Source organism: Drosophila persimilis, unplaced genomic scaffold, assembly GCF_003286085.1.
Source record: "Drosophila persimilis strain 14011-0111.01,24,50 unplaced genomic scaffold, DperRS2 tig00000124-arrow-pilon, whole genome shotgun sequence".
NCBI classification, from domain to species: Eukaryota; Metazoa; Arthropoda; class Insecta; order Diptera; family Drosophilidae; genus Drosophila; species Drosophila persimilis.
This window is the reverse complement of record NW_020825294.1, coordinates 10,252,501-10,276,011: the sequence shown is the minus strand read 5'-3', so window position 1 is coordinate 10,276,011 and position 23,511 is coordinate 10,252,501. Positions and strand designations below refer to the sequence as shown.

The 23,511-nt window shown below is 40.9% G+C and overlaps 1 protein-coding gene and 1 non-coding gene across 2 annotated transcripts in view; both read left to right on the top strand.

Moving 5' to 3' along the window:
- The first annotated feature begins 19,325 nt into the window (after positions 1 to 19,325).
- The window catches only part of LOC6596472 (protein sickie), a 215,444-nt gene continuing 211,258 nt past the window's right edge, over positions 19,326 to 23,511 (top strand). The window contains exon 1 of the mRNA XM_026987762.1: positions 19,326 to 19,400. Coding sequence (XP_026843563.1) covers positions 19,341 to 19,400 — 60 coding nt within the window. The 5' untranslated portion in view covers positions 19,326 to 19,340. The remainder of the gene's footprint in view (positions 19,401 to 23,511) is intronic.
- Positions 21,647 to 21,765, top strand: LOC6596244. The gene has a single exon (XR_048086.2). It is a non-coding gene; the product is annotated as a U5 spliceosomal RNA (small nuclear RNA).

Sequence of the window (23,511 nt, the reverse complement as noted above, 5' to 3'; positions counted from 1 at the left end):
ACGGACGGACGGACAGACGGACAGACAGACATGGCTCAATCGACTCGGCCATTGATGCTGATCAAGAATATATATACTTTATGGGGTCGGAAACTCTTTCTTCTGGACGTTACACACATCCATTTTCACCACAAATCTAATATACCCCTATACTCTTCGAGCACCGGGTATAAAAACGGCTGCTTGAAATCTTCTAGATCTCCAAATCGGTTGATGTTGCCTCTATTCAATTCCCGTCTTTGGGACGGCCGGCTTGGGACATGACTCAGGGTCTTGGTGACATCCCATCCAAAATATAGGTAGAATCAGGCCTCGCAAATAATCTTTTTTTTGCTCAACTCGCTCATTTTTTCACTTATCTTTTTTTCACTGAGAATCTTGTCGCGAGCGAACGATAACAGTGTCTTTTGCGTATGTATGAGTGCTTATCAGTATATGCCCTTTGAATATGCCTCTTTGAATTGAAAAAAATTAAAAGTAAACAAAAAAAGGACTTTTCAATAAAGTAAACTTGGCAAAACGGCAAGTTTAATATTATAATTGTTTTGTGTGTGGTTAAGGAACAGATCCATGCTTTCAGAACTAAAATTGAATTTGTGGGGTACGAAATTGAGGACATCATGAAGTTTACGCCGACACAGGCAGTGCTTGTCCCGGCCAAACCCATAATGAATCTAATAAAGGTGAGATTTTGTGATTATTTTTTTTAAATACAAATTATATTGTGTATTTTCTGCAGCCCCTAGTCAGGCCCCACTTTTTCAGCAATATGAGGTGTCAACGCCAACAGTTCATCTAGTTTTAACAATGGTATGCCAAATTGAAAATTCCTTAAATAATATTACATAATATTTTTCCGATTTTAATTCAGTAGCATACCAACAAATAATACCAACTATACAAACACCGTCTTCGCAGCAGGCTAATGACGGTAAATAAATATCCCGTCATTAAGTCGTAATACTTGATAACTTGGAGAAAAACCCTTTCCGTAGATTTTGTTCAAGCGATCCCCACGACAGCATCAACCAGCCGCGCCGCCACCACCGTCATCCCATACGAGGAAGCGGCGTCCTGTCTCAATACAAGGGCAGACCGGCCTGAAATTCCGGAGGATATTTTAATTCGTAAGTTGTCAAGTTTCGAAAACCTCGAAAGTATTAAATTGACAGCTCGCGTTTTTCTAGAGTCCGAACAGATCGCGGCTGACTACTCCTCCGATTTTGGTGAATCATTATATGCTGGACTTGTGATGTCGAACCCGGAGGTTGGAGGAGAAATTGTAGACGCAAAGTAAAGAAAAGGTGAAAGGCACGCACTGCCGAAAACTTCTGCCAAAGCCCCACCTAAAATCCGGCTCGACAGTAGCCGAAAGCATATGTCGATACATACTCCAATTCAAAGTCGGCATTATCTTCGACGAACAATACTTAGGAGCGCAAACTAATATCCTGCGCGATGTTTAATAACTTAAAGTTCCTGCCCCCACCTGGATTTAAAGAAGCACCGCCAGGGTTTTGCTATGCGCAACAGTTTGAAGGACACTGTAAGTGTTGTGGAAGAGGAGTCGCATCAAAACAAAGACTTCATAAGGAAGCATTCAAGATAATATCAAAGACTATACAATACCAAGACGTTGCATGAGGAACAAATTCTTTTTAAATTTTCGTTTGACGCTTCATGGTACGGGCGCGCGGGGCTATTACTTCAATTCTCTTTTACCAAAGACTATACAATATAGTACAATGTATAGTCTTTGCTTATACATAAACCGTTTCTGTGCCTGCAGTGTGGCTTTTGTGCACCGTATGCTCTTGCAAGTCCAAGAAGTCTGGACATTATCTGCGGTGCCCGCCACGATGTAAAAACAACAGTCGTTTAGTGCCTATATATAAGAAATGTAATGAAAATGATTGGTATTATTGTTCTAATGATAGCGATACAAATAAAATATAAGTAGCATAATATAAATATAATTGGCCGAAAGCATTGGCCCAATTTAGTCTCTGTTTTAAAGCTATTCAGCTTATTGTCTTCTTACAGAGAGCATTGCGCATTCCAAACGCAGTGTTGCTGGCAGCATTAATTTGTAAACCGTGTTTTAGTCAAAATACAATAAATGGGAGTACTTAAAAGTAGGGGGGATAAAATTAAATGGGCAGGGCTAAGATATCTATCTAGCTAGTAATATTCGGCGGAATATCAAAAACGAGGAATATTGATAGAACTTGGAAAGTATTTGGAAAATGAGACGGTATATTTTGGTATACTTTTGAAATGCACAGCAACATGTTGATAGAATACGGTGAGTGGGTGGTGAGAGACATGAGTAAGTGCACAGTGGCGCCATAAGCGTGAACCCTCCCATAGGTGACGCCAGCTGTATCCCGCCACAGTAAAAATTCAAATTGAAAAGAAACTTCGGCCTTGAAAGCCTCCCCCACAGAATTGTCAGCATAGAGTCGGCAGTCGTTTCTCTTTGCTGTCGGCGCGCGGTTCTATTTTGCGGGTGGAACGGAGCGCATAGAAAATATTTCTGCAACATGTGCCGCTAGGCTGTGCCCAAAATTTACGTGCTTTGTGGCAACACCAAAAATTCGAGAGCCCTCCAAAAAGGGGCGGCTCTGCTGTGAAACGATGTGCAGGTGTGTGGCTGGATTTTTAATCAACGCCAAAAGTGCAATAAAATTAAAGTGCGTCGCAGATTGAAGCCATTTTACCGGTTGACAACAATCTCCCCGCCGCAGCATCATTTCATGTGTGTGTGTGTGTGTGTGTCTCTCTCGTTTTGTCTCGCTTTCGAGCGCGTAAAGTTCTTGCATTTTGTTGTGTTTTTGTTACGGTAAATGTATCGCAATTTTTGGGCTCCAACCGCCACCCACGCGCGAATGATTTACAGACAGGCCCGAACATGATTTAAGGCCGCCCGATTGCTATCTGCGAATGCCGCAATTATGTTTTAATTGGCGCTAAATGGTTCACACACACAAAAGCCGTGAAAGAAAGGATTAGTAGCAGCAACGCGAGGGGAAAGCGTGTTTGTTAAGGTGAGTGTTTGTGTGATGGCTGTATATGTATGTGTGTGGGTGTCTTTTTGGTTGTGTGAATCAGCCGCCAATTTCAATAGGAAATTTACCGTTTGATAGACCCAAAATTGAGAGGACTTTGGCAAGTCTGTGGAATATCCTATTAAACCGAATTGTGGAATACCCTATAGTCCGAGTAATTTTATGTTGAATCAAACTTAGAGAATAAATTTAAGTTAAAATTATCGTAGTAAGGCTTATGCAAATATATGTAAAACAAAAATTCCAAAATAAGAGGTTTTGGGATAAAAATAAAATAAAATTAAAAAGTAAAATAATACAAAAATAATACATGGGAACTGGTAGAATGGTACAAAAAGATTTACATATTTCGAAAATCACGATGAGTTTCATTAATTTCTTGAATATCTTTGGATACCTCAGAGGGTTTTTTTTTGCGGAAATTGTTTAAATTGGCTCGTTATGGTTGACATGTAAGAAATCGGGCACTCTTCTGGGTTCGAAACGTTTCCATTTCACTCTTACTTATATCTTCTTGAATGCAACTCTTGTATGAGGAAAATGAAGTTTCCCTAACTTTTATAGGCTCGAACTCTCTAAAATGCTGCTAATAAAAGATCTTTACTACATAAAAATAGTGAAAAAGAACGCTGTTTCGAAGCACCTGCTTTTGTGTGTCTGCCTCCTCAAATCCTCCTCTGCCATTCATATCCCGCCTCCCAGGAAACCTTCTGTGGGCCTATAAAAATATTTACGAGTAAATATAACAGCCTCTACTTCTACCTCTGCTCTCTTCTCCTCTGGCCGCCTCTTTTGACCCGGGGACTATCCAAACATATGCTACGGGGAGCAGAGTTCCTGTTTTATTTATGTGGCGGGCGTCAAAAAATTTGCCATCGCATGAATCATCTGACGGGAGCTCCCAGGACTACAACCAGGGCCAGGAATTTTCCCCCTACATTTCCCCATTGTATGTAATATGAGCCTGCTGCTCACGTGAGTGGGGATGGAGAGGGTATTCCAGAGACCAGATCCTGGATGCGATGCGTTTGGCATAATAATGAAATAATAATGTCGCCTTTTGTTCGCTTTGGAGGTGTCTCAATGTCTCTGGCAATAAATTAATGGGATCTGCACATAAAACACATATAAAAAGCACCCTGCAGGTTGCCGTACAAAGGAGTATTTTCCTTCGTTCCTGATTATGTGACACGCAGCAGAATCAGCAGCTTCCTCGTGTGACAGGCAGGACCTTTCTCCTTGCCACCAGTCAAAATCTAAGGGAGTGATTTCCCGTAGTCGGGGGTGTGTTTGGGTTGGGTTGGGTGGGGGGGATGGAAAACCTGGCGGCAACATTGTCAGCTGTTGCCGCATCTTAGCCGAAAAACTAAATTAGCATAAAGATGGGTTTAAGTCGCCTCCTCCGAAATGCGTGTCCTAAGACAAGGACATGGCTATGATGCCAAGGACCTCCCTGATAAAATGCTAATCATGGAACTTACAACAACGTCCTTGTTTGGGTTTTCCCTCGTTTTTCCCTGTTTCCCGCGCTTTTTGGTGGTTGATTGCCGGCTGGGCAAAAAAAGTAAAGTAAAGGAAAGTAAAGAAAACTCCTTGGAAAACTTTTGCACTTTCGCTTTACACAAGTTTTTTTTGTTGCGTTTATTTTAGATAGAAAATTTTAGAAGTTATGATGGTTTTTGGGAAAGTTTGTCACGTTTTTGTATAGATACTAAAGAGGAAAGATTGGGACTAAGAAATCTCCTCATCGGTTTGAAAAACTCTTCAAGAAACGTCGAATTAAAAGAGTAGAAATATTCTCTAAATTATTTATAACCAGAAACAAAAAAGAAAGAATATTGTCAGGTCGACTTTCCCCAAACAAATTCCAACGCATTATTTACTTTTCTTGCCCTTCGCTCTTTTTGTGCAACACATTTTTGATTAGCTTCAAGTTCAGGCCAAAGATGAGAGAGAGGATGCTCTGAAGGGGGGGGGTCTCCTGCTGTGCGGGGGCAGGGTAGGTGTTTTAATTTTTGTTTAAACTTTGGTCGAGGCAAAAACACCTTGGGGCAAGCATCTGCTGCTGCTGCTGCTTGGGTCGAGTGTCTCTTTGTGGCTTTGACAGCTTGTGGTTGTGGGTGTCTCTCTCTTTTGTTTGTGGCAGGATGAATGCCACATCATCATCATATATCCTTGTTAATTTGTCTAGGGGTTGGATTTTTGGGCAGGGAGAGGGAGGTGTACCTCTTCATAAATCATTATAATGCATTTTGTTTGGGACAAGTTGTTACGGTCAAGTGTTGCGGTCATTCCAATAACATATTCATCATCATCATTGAGAGATTCGGAAATGGGAAGGCAAATGTGGTGAATGGGGCAGAGCAATTTATAATCCTAACAAGGAATAGGGGGGTCAACAGATGGGGGGATGAATACTTTGAGTTTTTGGATTGGTAATAAGTTTTGGGGATGAAAACAATGGGAGAAATTTAGATGAAACCGAAATGAAATTGGTTTAACATATTATATCTGTCTTTACCCAAAATTATATAGTCTATAAATACCTAAAATATAAAAATACCCAAAATTGAGAGGCTGCACCTAGACTGCGCTTTCTCCCTCTCTCTCTCTCTCTCTCCTGTATATGCTAGCTCTCCTTTAGAGGAGGTTGTTGAAGAAGGGGAAGAGAAGCAAAACGAAATACATTTTCAATTCCAATAGGGCTGACTGCCCTATGCAGTGTGAGGAGAGCAGAAGAAGAGTATAAAATCGAGCAGCATCGAATGAGCGAGTCTAAGCCGTCTACGCAACTTCACCCTTCCTCTCACACCCACTGCACCAACAAGTGGCCATACACCCACACAAACTGTCGCTCTCCTTATGCATTAGGAGCGGGGGAGAGGAAGAGGCGCAAATGGACAGTCGTAAAACGACGTAAAATTGTGAATATCGGAATATATACGAGTCGATCTCGTAGCTTTGCGGTCTGTGTGTGCGAAATGCAAATGCAGAAGACGACAAATATATTGCCATCTCTTTCTAACTCTACCGTGCAGGTGGCGGAGAGAGGAAGATCAAAATGGCCTACTTGACTTTGTCGGCTCTCTCGTTCTGCATATACGGTGAAGCATTGTAGATGTGACTCTCTCTCTCTCTCTTTCTCTTTCGACGGGTGGTGCTGGACTTTAGCAAAATATGGGAGCATCGTGGAAGTCTTAGCTCTATTTCCTCACCTTTTTTCAATGCGCTCTAAATTTGTACTCTCTTCTTGGAGTTGCTTTAATTTCCATTTTTTGTTAGGTTTACAGTTTTGGCGCGTAAGAAGTGGAACAAATAAGCAAAATGGCGTGGGAAAAGGATAGGCTAGAAGGAAGAGGAAGAAGACTGTGAAAAGGTCAGTGTATTATATGTATGTGTATTATGGACTATGTTTTATGTCTGTCCCGTTCATGGGAGTAAATCAATACATAGAAGGAATTTTTTTGGTTTGGGGGGGCATACAATTTGAACATTTTTGAATCTCTTTTGGAAAAAATGGTTTAAAATGTGTAAATGGTTGATAAATATTTAAAAAATGTATGACATGCCGTAAAATTGATTGAAAACGATCAAATATTCAACCCCAGCATACGCTCTTTCCATCCCAAATGCCAAATATAGACATAAATTTTGGAAATTTGTACGTTTCCGAGCTTTTTCATCCGTTTTGTTTTTTTTTTTGCCGGCGGTTGGGGCGATAAATTGTATGCTCAATTATTCATCAAAGTCGATGACTGTGCGGAATCGTGAGAGAGGGGAGATTGTTATGGCTTATGGATTGGGATTGGGATTGGGATTGGTGTTGGGTCCTGGTCGCCAATTACAAAAGTAAATAGAAATTTGCTGCCACTCCCGGTATGTGGCACCAGTCGCAGATATATCGAATGTAGGACTCCCTTCGATAATACAGCCGTCGTTGCACCCTTCCGACACAAATCACATTAAATTTCTGCCCGTGCTCATTACGGACGAGCTGCCTTGGCAGGTCCTGGGGTCCTGTCAGACTGGACGCACTTTCCACTTTCACTCTGCAGCAGAAGCAACCCTCATTCATCGGATGCAGCAGCGGGCAGGGCAGGACAGCGGGAGAATCCACCCCCATATCCGACCCTCGACGCTCCGCTCTAATATCATTTTGCAATTTGCACTTGGCAAATAAAGGAGTGAATGCTGTGGCAGATAAAACACTGTTCCTGCTCCTTTGTTCTTGTGGCAGCCAGCCCCGTTCCCCCACAAGAGGCAACAAATGTTTCCCTCAGTCATCGATAGGACTAGGACTAGGTCCTGGACCAGTGCCAGGTCCTGGCTAACATACGAAATGCTATCCCCAAAACGCATTTTGTAGCCGTTTACATTTCAATGGACAGAAGCTTCGGCTTTGGATCTCCTCTCGGTCTCTCCGGTCTCTGGTCCCTGGAAAACGCATGCCACACATTGTTAAATAAATTATCGCCTACGCTACGCTTTGTGGCAGCAGCCATCGATGAAATCGTTTCCATTGAGTCGTTCGCTTTTTTTGTTTTGTGTGTACCCTGTTAAAGGAGAAAAATTATCTAAAAATGGCGAAAATATTGCAATATTTTAGATGTATCACAAACCACTCTTGAAAATATAAAAAATACTTAAAGATACCTCCAAATAGTTCAACTTTTTACCAAATACTAAAGAAATATTGGAAAGATTCTATAGAAATATTAGAAAAATCATCAAGACATTCTGAAAATTCTAAAAAACTAGAATGTTACTAAAAGAATACTGCAAAATACTAAAAGAATACTAGAATAATACTAAAAGAAATAAATATAAAAACCAGTAAATATACTGAACAAAATACTAGTTAAATTTACTCAAAGAGTAGAAAATTACTAAATTAAAACTTTAAAAATACTACCACTAAAATAAAATACTAATACAAATTTGAAATACAATAAAAAGTTCAAGAGTACCATCATAGTCGTTGTCGCATCAAGAGCATCATATTACAGTTCTGTCTGGACTGCTTTTGGGGACTCCCCTTTCTTTCTTCTTTCCCTTTTTGGCTCTGTCTGCCCCGTGGAATCGTGGATGGGTGGGTGGGTGTCCGTACAGCCAGGGGGCTGTGTGCACCCAAATCATGTGGGTGCGCGTTGGTCGCTTGTGGCATGATTGACATGCCCCTCACATCCACACACATGCCCACACGCACACACACACGAACACATTCAACATCCTTTTGTAGAACCCCGATCTGCTTTGTGACAAACAGCTGATTGCGTGTCTGCGATGTCCTGTGGCATGATTTATGTTTCCAATTGAATTTCTTGACTTTTTCTTCTGTCATTGTGATAATGGGCAGTGGGGGCGACACGTGGCCGGGGGCAAGGGAGTTGGCCCAAAAGGAACTCTGCTCCCTCCGTACAAATTAGCTCATTTTCCGCTACACTTGCCTCACGTGCTCGTTAGCATTCGGGGAGCAGGAGGAGCATCAGCAGGAACACCAGCAGGTCATTGACACTTGTCCGACAGTTCCCCCCCCCCCCCCCCCCACACACACACACACAGTTTTCCAATGGAGTCTGAATGAAGGTGCGGGCCATTGGGCAGCAGATGTTTGCATTTTCCCAACTGCCAAACTTACGAAACGCTTTCTTATCGAAGTGCACTTGAAGAAACGCCAGTGGAGTCCTTACAAATACTTGTAATCCTCGAACTACACTTCAGCTGGCCTTTAAACCGATATTTGGATAGTAAAAGTTCTCTAAGAAATTTCTCTTGGTGTATTAAGTTAGCCACAGAACTAAATTCGAAAGGGAGGGAGATTCCAGAGACTGTCGATACCACCTCACATGTCACGTACTTTTTTTCCCAGCTTCAAATTGCCTCAAATTGTTTTCGGCCATTCTTCTGCTCACACATTTGACAGCCGAATGGAATTCCCCCTCCTTTTTCATCTAATAGCCAACTAATATGAGTCACATGTCTTAAAGTTCTTTAAGGATATAGAAACCCATACTTTTCTCACTTCCTCTTTGGATTTTAGTTACATTTTGGGTGGATTGTTGTGTGTGGGTTTTCGTTTTCGTTTTTTTTTCGGGTTGCCTAGCAGTTTATCTGCTTGTTGACAGCCGCCCAAAGGGAATTAGTTATCAAAAGGCGCATAAATCCATTTTCATTTTCTAGCATTTCCCAGCTTTGTCTGGTTTTTATTTTCTTTGCTGAATAAAATATGAGTGGGATTGAAAATGAAGTGGGGATGTGTGGAAGAAAAGCTCTTTAAAGTTTAGCTGAACTTTTAATTTGGGGGAATAATAGATGGCACTTAGGTCTGGCTTAGAGAGAAAGTTTGGGATCGAGGCAAATCTTTAACGAGGGTAAAATGTCTTTTAGGGGTAGAGAAACGCGTTGGGAATGCATTTTTTGAATACATTGAAACAATCACAAATAAACAATGGATTTCTAAAAAAATACTACAAAGTACTAAAAAATTTGACAATTTCTACAAAATACTAAAAAGTTCTATACAAACTCAAATAAAAAATATTTTAAAATACTTTAGAAAAAATAGAAAATTATATAAAAAATCTAATTAAAATATATAATTCAAAATACTTTATGAATTTTAGAAAATACTAAAACTAAATACTATAAAATACTACAATTTCTGAAAGCCTTAAATACTAAAAGTACCACAAAATTTGCATTGAATAAACTAATAAACTACCAGACATTTTGACCTTCTTTTGCTCCATAGAAAAAGCCAACTTCCTGACCTTCTTTCTCATTAGCACTTTGAATGACATTTAATGGGAATTAAGGCCGAACAAAAAGTGCCTTCATCCGTTGCTCAGACGACTTTTATGGTTTGTTCCCTGTTAATGCAAATACTCGTATAATAAAATTATTTACGCTATTGTTTAGCTTTGGTTATTAAATTCCTTCATTCGCTGGCACGCGATGGGGGGAAAATGGGAGAAATGGGAAAACCTAGTTGATTTAACTGCCTTGAGATAAGTTCTTGGCCTTTTTGTTTGGGGCCGTGTTGTCTTGGGCCTGTTTTGATTTTGCTAGCAAGCCAAGAAACTGATAAACATAAATTTTGAGGGGAAATAAGAAACATTGGCAGCAACAAAGGAGACCCGGGACAGCGGACACGTGCTTCCAGAGTCCTGTGGCATGTAAAGCTATGCCACACCATCGACGGGACCCCACAGGACCTGTGACTACGACCTCTGGCTGTCCGTGTCCCGTACCGTCCCTACCCTCGTTTCACTGTATCGAGAGTGTGTTTGCATTTTAAAATCCACCCTTGGAAAAATCGTTTGCCAACTTCAATTTCAACCGCTGTCATTCGAAGCGAATACCCCCGCCCCTGCCACAATCCTCTGTGACTCCTCCTCCCCCGACTCTCATTCTCACTGTGTCATTCCCCAGGGCGGACAGTGGTTGCACAGTGGGTCGGGAGATTGATGGAAAGTGGAAAAATATATAAAAATTAAAATACCAAAAATACCAAAGTATACTATACTACACATACACTTCAAATAATACTAAGGAAAATACTTAAAACGTACTGAAAATTATAAGGAAATAAAAGAAATTTCTATAAAAATAAAAAATAGCTAAAAAAATAAATAAAGAGAGATATAGATAAAGATAGAGTAGGAGAGTGAGACCAGAAATTACCTTTCTGTCTCTCTCCCTCGCTATTATCTACATTTGTCCCACTGTTCAGGACCCAGAGCCCATCCAAGTCTCTCTCTAGGGAATTGGCAACGTTTTCTGCTTGCTGTGTGTGTTGCTTTTTGTAACCCCATTTGGCCTGCATTTTGCGCGCATTTTGATTTCAGATTTTCCGCCTGCCAATGGAAATACCAACGGAAAGCAACAGAAGGACATACTTTTAGTAGAGTGAGCGGACTGTCCACTTGTACACCTGTACGACAAGGGACAACCCAGCAAGTGGCCAGTTCTCCCCCTATCTCTCTCTCTCTTTGCTCGCTTTGGTTATTTTTTTTGTATAGGTATTTTTTCTGCACTGTTCCTGATGCATCCATCCGTCCATTGTCGGCGTCATCGTAGTGGTCCGTCTGCAGAGCGTGTCTGTAATTTGTTGCTGTGGCAAATTGTTGCTTTTAAGGCGCCCCCCTTGGATGTATGTACATATTTTCCCCCTTTATCTGGAATATTGCTCCCCCAATCTAACGGATATCTGCCACCACTTTCTACCACTCTACTTTCAAAAAAATTCAATCAAAAAACTACAAGCGTAAACAAGTGGGGTAACATCGGGTTTTTGTACTGGCAAGCATCAACATCCTTGTGCCGAGTGTTTCGCCTTGTACGAACAGCACTTCAATTTCAAGTGTTTTCTTTTCCTCCACTCGATTTTCCATCTTTTTTGGTCTGTGGTCTTTTCCAAAATTCATGCCAAAAAAGGCGTGCAATATGGGGTTTTCGGTTTCGGTACCTTTTGCTTTTCCTGTTATGGCTATTGCCTTATTGATGCTGTTTGTGCACCTGTTTTGGATACACTTTTTGGGAAGCAACGTCTCCACTTTTCGTTTTTGGTGTGCTTGGAAGTAGAATAATTTATAGAAATGTGTGTAGACTCGGATTAGGATAAGAAAATGTTTGAAATCGGTGATCCCACATAACGGAAGAGGAAAAATACTAAAAAAAATACTACAAAATATTAGGATATATAAAAATTAATATTAAAATTATCAAAAAAATACTGGAGTTATACCTATGGAAAATATACTTTAAATATTCTATAAAAATTAGTACAAAAATTCCACAGAACTCAAGTAAACGCCTAAACAACTATAAAAATAGTCTAAAAATACTTTAAAAACAATAGAAATACAAAAAAATTCTTTATAAATTAAAAAAATACCTAGACTAAAATAGACTAAAAATATTGTAAAACTTTTGAAAAAATATTAAAAATACCACTAAAATGGAGAAAAACAGATCGAGGGGATGTATTGGAAAACTCAAAGCTAGATTTTTTATGTTTTTAAAAACTTTTTTGAAAAGTGTAATTTTTCTTCGTCGCTAAACATTTTAAAGATTTATTTTCTACTTTTCTGAATTAAAAATCGCAGATGGCCCTGCTTTTTCGTGGTTTGGGGCCAAAGTTAAAAACTGTCTATCGTGCAATATTGCCTCTGTGACTCCACCTCCCACCCACATTGCCATGCCCATGCCCATGCCCATCCTCCGTCTGTGGATCTCCCTTTTGAGTCGCCTGGATACACCTAACAGCCGTGCTAAGTCCTTGGCGGATTAGGCCTAAACGTCAGTCCCCTTTCCGCCCATTCTACGTTTATTCCCGAGTATTTGCACGCATTTTTGTGGCCAAGGAGAGGGCCTGAAAGTATGCTGCGCGAAAATTACAAGGAAAAAAGGAGGATGCTGGAAGTAATAAGGAAATGCGAACAGGGGGAGCAGGAAGAACGTGTGCCGGCGCTGTTATCATTTGATTTTCCTTCGATGTTGTTTAACTTTCTTCCATCTTTTGGTTTGTGATGCTGTTCTCTTTATGAAGAGCTGTTTGGGCTGTGGGTAGCGGCTTGTGACTATTGAGAGTAGGAAAATTCATTAAAAAACGATCCAAACGTTGGATCTACTTTTTCTTTTGTCACAGACGACTTTTCACTTTATTTCGGGGAACATTTCTTTTATAAAATATACCTAATAAATAAATGGACTTAATCATTTTGAAGGTTATTACCTCGCTGTACTCTCTGGAGTTTCCTCTTTCTTTTTGGCCACTTCTAGGGTATCGAATACTTCGTTGTTCTTCCGCTTTATACTTTTTATTTTTATTGCTGATTGTTTCACTTCTTTTTGGGGATAACAATAAATTTTTATTGTTTGTTTGTTACGGCCGCATTTTGTTGCTACTTTTTGTTTGTTTGTTTTGTCTGTGTTTTTATTCATTTTTCCTTCGGGTTTTGGTATTTATTTGCGGACGCCGCCTTTCCTTCTATTGATTTTTATACCCGATACTCAAAATGAGTATTGGGGTATATTAGATTTGTGGTAAAAGTGGATGTGTGTAACGTCCAGAAGGAATCGTTTCCGACCCTATAAAGTATATATATTCTTGATCAGCATCAATAGCCGAGTCGATTGAGCCCTGTCTGTCTGTCCGTCCGTCCGTCTGTCCGTCTGTCCGTCCCCTTCAGCGCCTAATGCTCAAAGACTATAAGAGCTAGAACAACGATGTTTTGGATCCAGACTTCTGTGATATGTCACTGCTCCAAAAATATTTCAAAACTTTGCCCCGCCCACTTCCGCCCCCACAAAGGGCGAAAATCTGTGGCATCCACAATTTCGACGATACGAGAAAACTAAAAACGCAGAATCGTAGAAGATGACTATATCTTCTAGAGTGCAAAATCTGAACCAGATCGTATAATTATTACAGCCAGAATCACGAAAACAATTTCACTCTTTCTCGCTCTGTCTCACTCTAACACACAGGTTTCATGGTCGGTTTTGCCAATTGCAAAATATGAGTTCAAGGATCTCAGAACCTATAAAAGCCAGAGCAACCAAATTTGGTATCCACACTCCTGTGATATCGGACCTTGACCGTTTCCTGTCCAAATTTCGCCACACCCCCTTCCGCCCCCGCAAAGGACGAAAATCTGAGGCAACCACAAATCTCAGAGACTATTAAGGCTAGAGTAACCAAATTTGGTGCACACACTCCTTTAAGATGTCACTATAAAACGTATATCTCAGAATTTCGCCCCACCCCCATCCGCCCCCACAAAGGACGAAAATCTGTTGCATCCACAATATTGCAGATTTGAGAAAACTAAAAACGCAGAATCATAGATAATGACCATATCTATTAGATTGCTGAATCTGGATCAGATCAGACCATTTTTTTAGCCAAAAGGAACAAATCAATTTGCAGTGGCTACGCAGCGCCCGACGTCACGCTCAGACTGATTTTCTGTCTCTCTCGCACGCACTCTTTGTCGTGTCGTTAAATATTAGCGGCGTCTGCCGGAGGAGAGCCATACTGACTTAGTATCGGGTATAAATGTAGAGTTGCGGTGTCCGCAGCAACTCACAACGTTCCCCCTCGTTTGTTCTTGAATTTTGTTGTTGAATTTTGAAGTATTTTTGGGTTTTCCTGTGCATTTTTGGCACTGTATTTCCTTCGATTTTCCTGCGGAAAATGCCTTGCGGCATGATGACTGCGGCTGACAAATGATCTTTGAACTTTTGTGTCTGTGGAGTTTTTCTTTCGGGCCTTCCTTGTGGCTTGAAAAAGGCAGAAACTTTTCTTTAATCTAATTAAATTGCTGCTGCAGTGAGAAAACTGCTGTAAAGTTTATTAGGGGTTTCGTTCGTTTTTTGTTTCGTGTCTTAAGTCGCCGTTTGTCAAATCTTTGCGCCCCTCCCTCCCGGAAAAGAGGAAAACTCGAAGCAAGGAACAGACAACTCGAGACAGGAGGAACAGAAGGAAGCGGCAGAAGTTAATGTCCCTGAACAGCACCCAAAGGATAATGGGGCCGGTAGGATGTGGAGCGTGGGCATGGCGATTCCCCTGAGAATCCTCGTCTGTAAATTGTCATAACTGTGGGACTTTTTCTTTTGTTTTTTTTGTTGTCATAATTAACTTGGGCGTCGTCTGGGGTTTTGCCTTTAACCTGTTGGACTTTGCCTTCCTTTGGCTGCTCCGCACAACTGTTGTCTCCCTTTGCACAACTGTTATGGAGCACATTCTCATTGTTTTTGGAATAGTTTTCCACATCTTTTGGCAGAGTTTTCCACTTCTTTGGATAGTTTTCCACAGCTTTTGGGATAGTTTTCCATGGCAACAAAGTTGTCTCCTCTCTAAATGAAGGTATTGCAGAGGGAATATGAAGTTTTGTGGGGTTTTGAGGCACTCAAGTATGTGGCTAAAAGGATAATGAAATTGTTTTGCTGTTGCCATAAGGATTTTAAGTGAAATTATGATTTGAGGTGGTGCTAGAATTGGAATGAAGAGGTTTGTGTTTGAAATTATTATATACAAATAATTAAAAGTTATAGATAGACTATAAATGACTTAAAAGGTGTATTTGTAAATTTAATATACACATAATTATGCAAATTTGTACCTCGTTCAAAGCCCAGGGGAATACTTTTATCTCATTATCCCTTTAAATATTATTAAAATAAAGCAAATATCAACAATCATCATCCTTTCGACACCTTACTGCTTCCCTTCCCTGTCCTTCCCTTTGTTCAATGCAGCAGCAATCCGATTTGTTTTAATCGTTTTAATCGGATTATAATTTAAGTGTTTGTTGATGTAAAAGAGTTTCAAATTAAACCCCTAAGAGGATCAAGGATTTAATATCATGTAGAGTGCTGGGTAATTGCTGGAATTTACTGATTTTTAAAGAGCTGAATCCTGGCATGTATTTCTTTATTTGAATTAAAGTGTTTTTGGTTTCGGTATCCCTGTCATTCCCTGATGTTTTCCTTTCAGTCATTCCCTTTTCTCTGTGCCAGCAACGCACTTTATTTTCTTAGTTTCTTAATTGAAAAATGTATAATTTATATGTCTGGTGTATATTTATTTTAATAGTGCCTCTCCAGAGGCAGAGCGCCTCTCCCCCAGCCCCAAAGTGAGGCACATTCAACCCGTTTGTACAAGGATCCCCTCTATGTGTATATCCCTGTGCTTTTCGCACTACTTTGTCATAATTTGCAACTGCTGCAACACTGCATTGCACACTGCCACCCCCCTACTCCTCCTCCCAGTCAGAGGGTCTTCGCACAACTGCTGTTCTTATTAACTGCTCAGCCATTTGGAGTTTTCCAAGAGGAGTTTTCCCCAGGAGTTAATAGACAGAGGCAGAGCAAAGGGGCGGGGGTAGGGCAAGGACTGCTGCAACGACAACACTTGACTGCATGTCCTTTCTCCTCCTTGTTGTTCCTTGGGCCTCTTCTGGGTAGCATGTGTATATCCTATCCTATCCTGGGTGTCCCTTCGACTATGTCGCTGCATAATTTATGACTGCTTTGGCATTCAAGCTGTTTTTTGTGTTAGCCAACAACCAAGCCAAGCCGGAACGGACCTCCTCCATGACAGAACAGGAAGTGGTCTTAAATCAGCCTGCGAATCGATTGATATCCCCACGACGGAGGGAAAGAGTCCAGTCCAAGCTTTGAAGGCTTTAACGAGGACGCCCCAAGGACTCCCGAAGAGAAAACTCAATTATTGAACAATTTAATTTACTCGCCGACTGCAGCCGGGCTCTCCTCGAACTTCCTGTTGCTTCTGGCCATCATCCCGATTAACATGTCCTTTATGCCACGTTTACGCACCGCACGGCCCACACAAGCAATCATCCTCCCACCGTCACTCCATAAGCAGCTAATAAATTTTGGCCAGAATATGCCGCATATGGAAGGACCCCCCGGCTGGAGGGCATACGAAGGACACGCTCTGTTTCGTATACCCTGTTTGCCGTCGTCCTGTTGTTCCTGTTGGTATTTCTGTTTGTAATTAGTGAAATTACTGGAACCAAAACCCCCAAAACGAGGCTCCCAAACTCTTGCCCAAAGCGAAAGGCGGCTCCAACGAACCAAACGGAAAATAGCCTCTTCCCTTCATTTTATGATTAAACGCAGCTTCTAACTCTACGCCGTATTATGATTCAAGTTGCCTCAATAAAATGCGTCATTAATTTTGAACAGGGAAAAGCCGAAGGAAGGGAAGGCGCTGTCTCATTTATGATGCGAAAGGCGTGCTTTTTGTGGATGAAAACTTGAGAAATACTTTGCTAAAACTTAAAATTGATTACATATAAGTCAAAAGTTTATATTTTAAGTTTATTTAATAGTAATTCTTCACGTAACCGCACTGTCTAAACTCTTAAATGTATTCGACGTACCCTTCTTATGGCCATATGACATTAGATGGACTTTTGGGAAAAGCAAGCAGCGTTAGAGGGGTTATACGCACATACTATGTGCGTCAGCTTGCCTTTTCAGATATTATCGATTGTTAAACTTTTCAGATCAAATTTTACTGGCTGGCTGGCTGGCAACGTATTTACGTTATCGCTGAGGAATTGTGACCCGGTCGTTAGCTAAGGCGACGTCTTCACCACATACCATCTCTTTCGAGGGTCCATCCGTCTGTCGGCGTGCAGAACGCAGGACGCAGGATTTGCTTACTCTTTCTAGCGCTTGTCGCTCTGAGAGCTAAGAGAGCGAGTTGAAAATGTAGATGGACCCTCACCACAACGGACGACGTCCCCTTGAGCTTGGCAGCTCGGAGGTTGATTGAAAGTCAAAAGCCTCTTGTTCTCTTTCTCTCGAGCTTTGATCTTTGGCAATTGCTCGTCTAATTTCTGCAATTCCAGCGATCCCTCATTCTATGCGCCCCTCACACACGATTAAGATGACTATCGCTGTCTCGTTCGCGCGCTGCCAGGATCTCAGCATCTGTTGTAATTTTATTTTTCATTATTTTTCTACGCTTGCTGTCTGGATACCCAATCTTGTTTATAATTTTATTTATATATATATTTTTTTTCATTTATGTATTTATTTCTTGACTTTTTCAGAGTTCATTGGACAACTATTAAGACCATTTTAGTTTTAATTTAAACACACTTTCTTAACCGATACAACCGAAGTCAAACCCTTGCCACAATTCCATCATACCCTTCTCTTTCTTTCTCACTTACATTATGAGTGCTGCCAAAAGCCGCACGCGTCAGTCAACAAGTTTTCCCCTTCCCATACCGCCTTTCCGCTTTTCCGTTTTCCGACTTTATGGGAAACTTTTGCATTCACTGAAGGATGTAATTTCCTCATAGTATCGTTAAATATTGGACATTAAATGTGTGGGGGGACCATAAAAGCCAATGGGCCTTTGGAAAATTACAGGCTGTTGCACGACGACCTCTACGGGGCTACGCTACGGATAATATTTATTTTGTTGATTATAGATGTCAACATTTATGACAGGCAACAAAAGTTAATTAGCCATAGAGAAATGGTGAAATTTTGTGGGAGAGAACCCTGGAACTCTGAGAGAATATAGGGAGAATGAGAGCCTACTCTTCTCGCTCTATCTGCTGGTTTTCGAATCTCCCTTCTCTGTGTATTTGTTGGCCTAAAGTGCATTCTAATTAGTTATCTGAAGCGTCTAAGCCATGATGATGAATGCCTAAGCAGTTGAGTTGCACAAACGAGCAGAAACAGTGACAGGGAGTCGCCAGGGAAACGATGAATGGAGGGAAAGTTTGTCTATGGCAAACTTTTCGATATATATTGTATGCATAGCTAGGGGATACATTTTGGGGAGATTTAAATACAATGCGGCACAGCAGGGGAGAGAAGTTTGGGAGGAATTTCCATTTAAAAAGGAATAAGAGGAAAAAGAAGAAGATGCTTTTGGGATGCTAAGTTTTTTAAGGAATACACGATTTTAGTGACGTTCTTTATTTATCAAAATTTAAATATGAAAACTCTGTAAAAGTACTTAAGATGTAGGTACTTTTCTTACGGAACCGTTTTTTTACAATTAATCGTAGTTCCCAAAATGACAATCGATACTCATTTTGAGCATCGTTTAGGGCCCCCATGACCGCTTCTAATTGCTTGGCATTGACTGTAAAAGTATTCCAATGGCTTCTTGTGTGTATCTAAGAGATGTGTGCCTGCTGTGTGTGTATGTGTGTGCCTTTGGGCCATTTGTTGCGATTCTTTGTGCGTTTTTTGGCTTATAAATTTAGTCAAAGCACGTACCGTAAACTTGGCAATAAATCCGTAAGCCCAACCGTCCATGAACCTCCCCGTTTGAACTTGTACCTCTGCAGAATGTCCTTTGGCTTACACACGCATCTCCATCTCCATCTACAACCCTCCTGCTGTGTGCGGAACACGTGGCGTATTAACAATATCGACATGAGTAAACAAATGCCCAAGGGGGCATGCAGGAGGCAGCAGAAGGCAGCAGGAGGCAGCAGGATGATTGCTCAAAGTAATTTACACTTTTATCAACTTTCAACTTTACGGAAAAACTTTTGGTCTTTCCTCTTTCCAGGACTCGAAACGACAAACAGAAATTAACACAAATGTTTCATAAACTGGCATATCTTGATGAACAGGAAAAGAAGGGAAAGGAAAGGAAACAGGAGCAGGAAAAGCAGTCAGAGGATTGTGTACCCACCCCCAGGACACGTGTTAAGTAGCCCTTATCCTTCGTGTGATATTGTGTGATTATCATCGGCTGGTAACATGCCGAACCTACATCACGTCGACTACAATCGGAAGTATTCCGCCACGGAAACCATACAGGTAAATGTTTCACTCTTTTTCCGGGTGTATTCCTAGTATTTTCTTAGCATTTCCCTAGCCATTTCCTTTGCCATTCCTTGAGCCTTTAAATGGCAGCGTTTCCTAGCCTTTAAGGTGAAACGTTTTCTATCCGTCAAGTTGAAATGTTTTCCCGCTCTTAAAACATACAACTTTGAGAGCGCGATAATTAAAAATAAAACGAAACAAATTTACGAGTACGAGCCCTGGCACGCGACCAAAGTTGTGGGCGTTCCCTCCTCCTACATATCTAGTCTTCACACCCCCAAAACCAAGGCCAAGACCAAGGGCCAAAAGCGGGAGCCAAGAGCCAATACCCCGGACCGATGGCCGATTGAAAGACCGACCTTTCGTTTGACTCCTTTGCCCCTTCGGACTTGATTGATGTGCACGGAGTCTCGTCGTCCTGCCCGTTTGCTTAAGCAGAGCTCAACGCGAATTAATTGAAGAGTTTTTTCTCTACTTTTTGTGGGGGGCAGGAACCGGAAGCAGTCTTCGAGTCCGTCCAACCCCCAAAGACACGCCTACTGTCCCGCTAATTGCTGTCATAAATTTTGGAACTCAAGTTGGTAGCCAACACCAAGAAAAAAACAAAAAAGGAACACATTCTTTGGGCAAATTGCTGTACTCTTTAGATAGGGAATAATGGGATATTTGGGGTATGTTGGCTATGCCAAAAGGTTTGTTCGATGGGAAAAAAGGATTGCTAAAATAAATATAGAAAATATTTAAAAAAAAGTAATATGTACTGACGTATACTAAAATATTACAAATACAAAAATACCAAAAATACAAAAAAATAGATTAGTGAAATAAAACAAATTAATACATTGCTAAAAACTATTTAAAAATACGGAATATCGAAATACTACTAAAATAATAATAAAATACTACACAATAATATAATTTAAAAAAAACTACTATAAAATAATACAGATTAAAATATACTAAATATTATAATACTCGCATAAATAATACAAATACATATGATAAAATACTTCAAAAATACCAAATTACGTCACTGAAACCACAAAAATGCTGATTCTTTTGAAAAATTACTCAATTGAGTGCAGCATATCCTCATTAGATATGAATTCCTTATCAAATCTAGACAAAGGCCCTGTACGTTGCAAATACATATATTCCAATTTTCACAAATAAAAAATAATTCCTTCTTGAAACTATTATCCCTAAATATCCCTCCATAAAAAGGTAGTGTATCTCTCATTCGATATACTGTATGTGTGAATGTCTGGATTGTCGGTCTTCTCTCATTCGTTTTTTCGGTTTGCATGTTGTCTCAGCTTTGGCTGTTCCCGCATTTACTCTGCCACTTCTGTGCCTCTTCTCCCAACCATTTCTCTGGCTTTTCTCTCGCACCGAAAAAAGTTAAGCACAAAAACCATCGTCGGGGAGAAGTCTGTCTGTCCTGCCGCCGGCTGCTACTGCTGCTGTTGCTTTTTATTTCATTGTGTTTTTGTTGCAACCAAAAACGTTGCTTCCGCAGATGAGAGATGGCTCGAAGAGAGAGAAAGAGAGAGAGGGGTATATCCCGTGTCCGTGTCCGGGTCTGGGTCTGGGTCTCTCTCTGTGAAACTTGATTAAGTAGTTTCCGCGTGTTTTTATTTGCACAATAAAAGCATAAAAGCAGTCCGTGCATCGCTCCTCCTCCAGTATTAAAGCAGTTCTGGGGGAGGGGGCTGGGAAAAAGTCCTCTCGAGTGCTAAATATGTGAGGGAATTCCCCGTACTATTCCCTCTGGTACCTGCTATATGACTGCTCCTCTGATTCTATCCTTCTGGATGTCCTGCCAGACATGCTGGCGTTTTTTTTTCGCTATTTAAGCTGGTATTTTTATGGCTTTGCTGTGCGGAATGATAACGTTATGACTCCATTGGTGACAAGTCGTGGACGTGTTAGAGCTGGCAGATCTCTCTCTCTCTCTCTCTCTTTCCTTGTGGTATTTCCAGGGATAGCTTTATTCCAGGGAATCCTTTTAGAGAGGCATAAGTACCCTCTCCGAATAGATCGTTTAACTCCCCTTAAACCTCTTTTTCCTTACCCTTAAAGACATTCTTTTACTTTGAAAGTTCTAGCATCTTCCAGAAAGTTCCTTAAAAAAAGTATTGCCTACTTCAATGTAGCTTTAATCCTTTCGTTTCCAATAAATTCCCAACTTGTTCTGGTCGCAACACACTGGAGAGGCTTCTGATTCGGAGCTTTATTTATCACTCAGTTTTCTCTTCAATTGTGTCGAATAAGTCTTTCGCCTTTTACTAAAGATTTCCGTGGAGAGGGACAACATAATGAGTTTTCATAGAATTTTTGGACGGCCGCCTGGTGGTTTAGCGCCACCGGGCCAATAATGGATAAATATCAAACAAAATGGGAAATTTCTGGAAGGTTTTTGACCAGGAAAGTTCTTTCTGGGGCTAGACAAGGAAACCTTTTACTTTTGACAAGCCAAAAGACAATAAAAATATTATTTTTGGAGTGCCTAAAGATAGAAAATGCCGTGCTCTTCAGAAGCAAAGCTCTTAGCCATTGAATTCTTTTCAGGACAGGGGTATTCCCGGGTAGAGCGTTCTCTTGTCTACTATTTCGTTGTAAGCCAACTTTTGCCTGGAAATTTCTCAATATGCATACTTCAAGCAGAGAAATACATGAGTTTTGTGCTTTAAAGAAAGGAATACCCATCTAAATGTTTCATTTGCGAATTCCATTAATAACTACTCGAATTATTAATACCATAGCTCTCCGAAAAGTAGCCCTAATGATGTCTCCCCGTTCTTCTGTTCAAAATGATTCGATTCCTAAATGTTTTCCATAGATATCCATGGCCATATACCGCGCCATATGCGGCCGCTGCCGCACTACTTATAGACCCGCAGACGTGTTGCCCCATTAAAAATGATTACAGCAAATGCCTTTTCTTTGGCACAAGGACAGCCGCCCACAAGGAGCGCGGGGGTACCAAAAGTAATTTCACTTTTCGCCGCATATGTTGCCCTTTTTGCCAGGTTTTTTTTTTGCCAAAACAAACAAACATAAATATGGATTTCTCATTAAAATGCCAGAGTTATGCTATACGAAATGATGCTGCTGCCGGCACGTCCTGCAGAGGGACTCTCCAGGAAGAGCAAGGACTCTCACGCAGGCGCTGTGGCTTTGTTGTGGGCCTCGTCGGCCAATGTCAATGTCGTACTCTTCTTGAATGAGAACTCTCTGGGAGTCGCTCTCTCTCTTTTGGCCTAAAAGTCACGTGCTGCCATTGAAGGAATTTCATAGCCGGCTTTTCGAGTGGAAGAAGCAGAGGCATAGAGGGTGAAAAAGGGGAGGACTGAGAAGTGAAATGAGAGGGAGAATGAGAACCTCTAGGAGCCGCCTTCTATTCTTAACACTCGACACCCCGAAAGCCGAGAGAGTGCCGTGCCGCGCCATGCAGTGGCGGGAGGGAGGACAATGTGACGCATTTGTCATGAAACGGATTTCCGGTATTGTCGTCGCTGTCGTCCACAGGCACCCCTCCCCACCTCCACATTTCCTCCTTAAAGAACACTCTTGACTTTCTCCTCCGCCTGCGACGTGAAAACTTGTTCAATTTTTTATGACAAAGCGAGAAAGGAAAGCCAGAGCGAAAGCCAAGAAACAGGAGAGTGGAAAAAAGCAGAAAGAAATCGGAAAATGAAAGCTAGAACCGAACGAATTTTTAAATACACTGAACAATGTGTATTTTCTATGGTAGCTATGGGATATAGGCAGACGATTTTGGGTACTTTTTTATGATATTTCATTATGGACCAAGTAAAAATAGATTTTTTGGAGTTGTGTTGAATTTTTCCGTCCACGCTGCAAATATATTCTTTCAAATTTCTATATATTCTAAGAGGTATAAACTATTCTAAATGATCATAAACTCGTCCTTTTATGCATTGCCAAACATCTGCTACCAATCGTCATACCCTTTAAAAAAATAAAAGCTGAAAAAAGAACTCGAGAAGAAAGTTTGCCGTGCCCTGCCGCAAAAGTGGCTATTTAGCATTTTAGAGTAGGCAAAGAAACATGACCTCAAGGCAACCAGGAAGAGGGACCT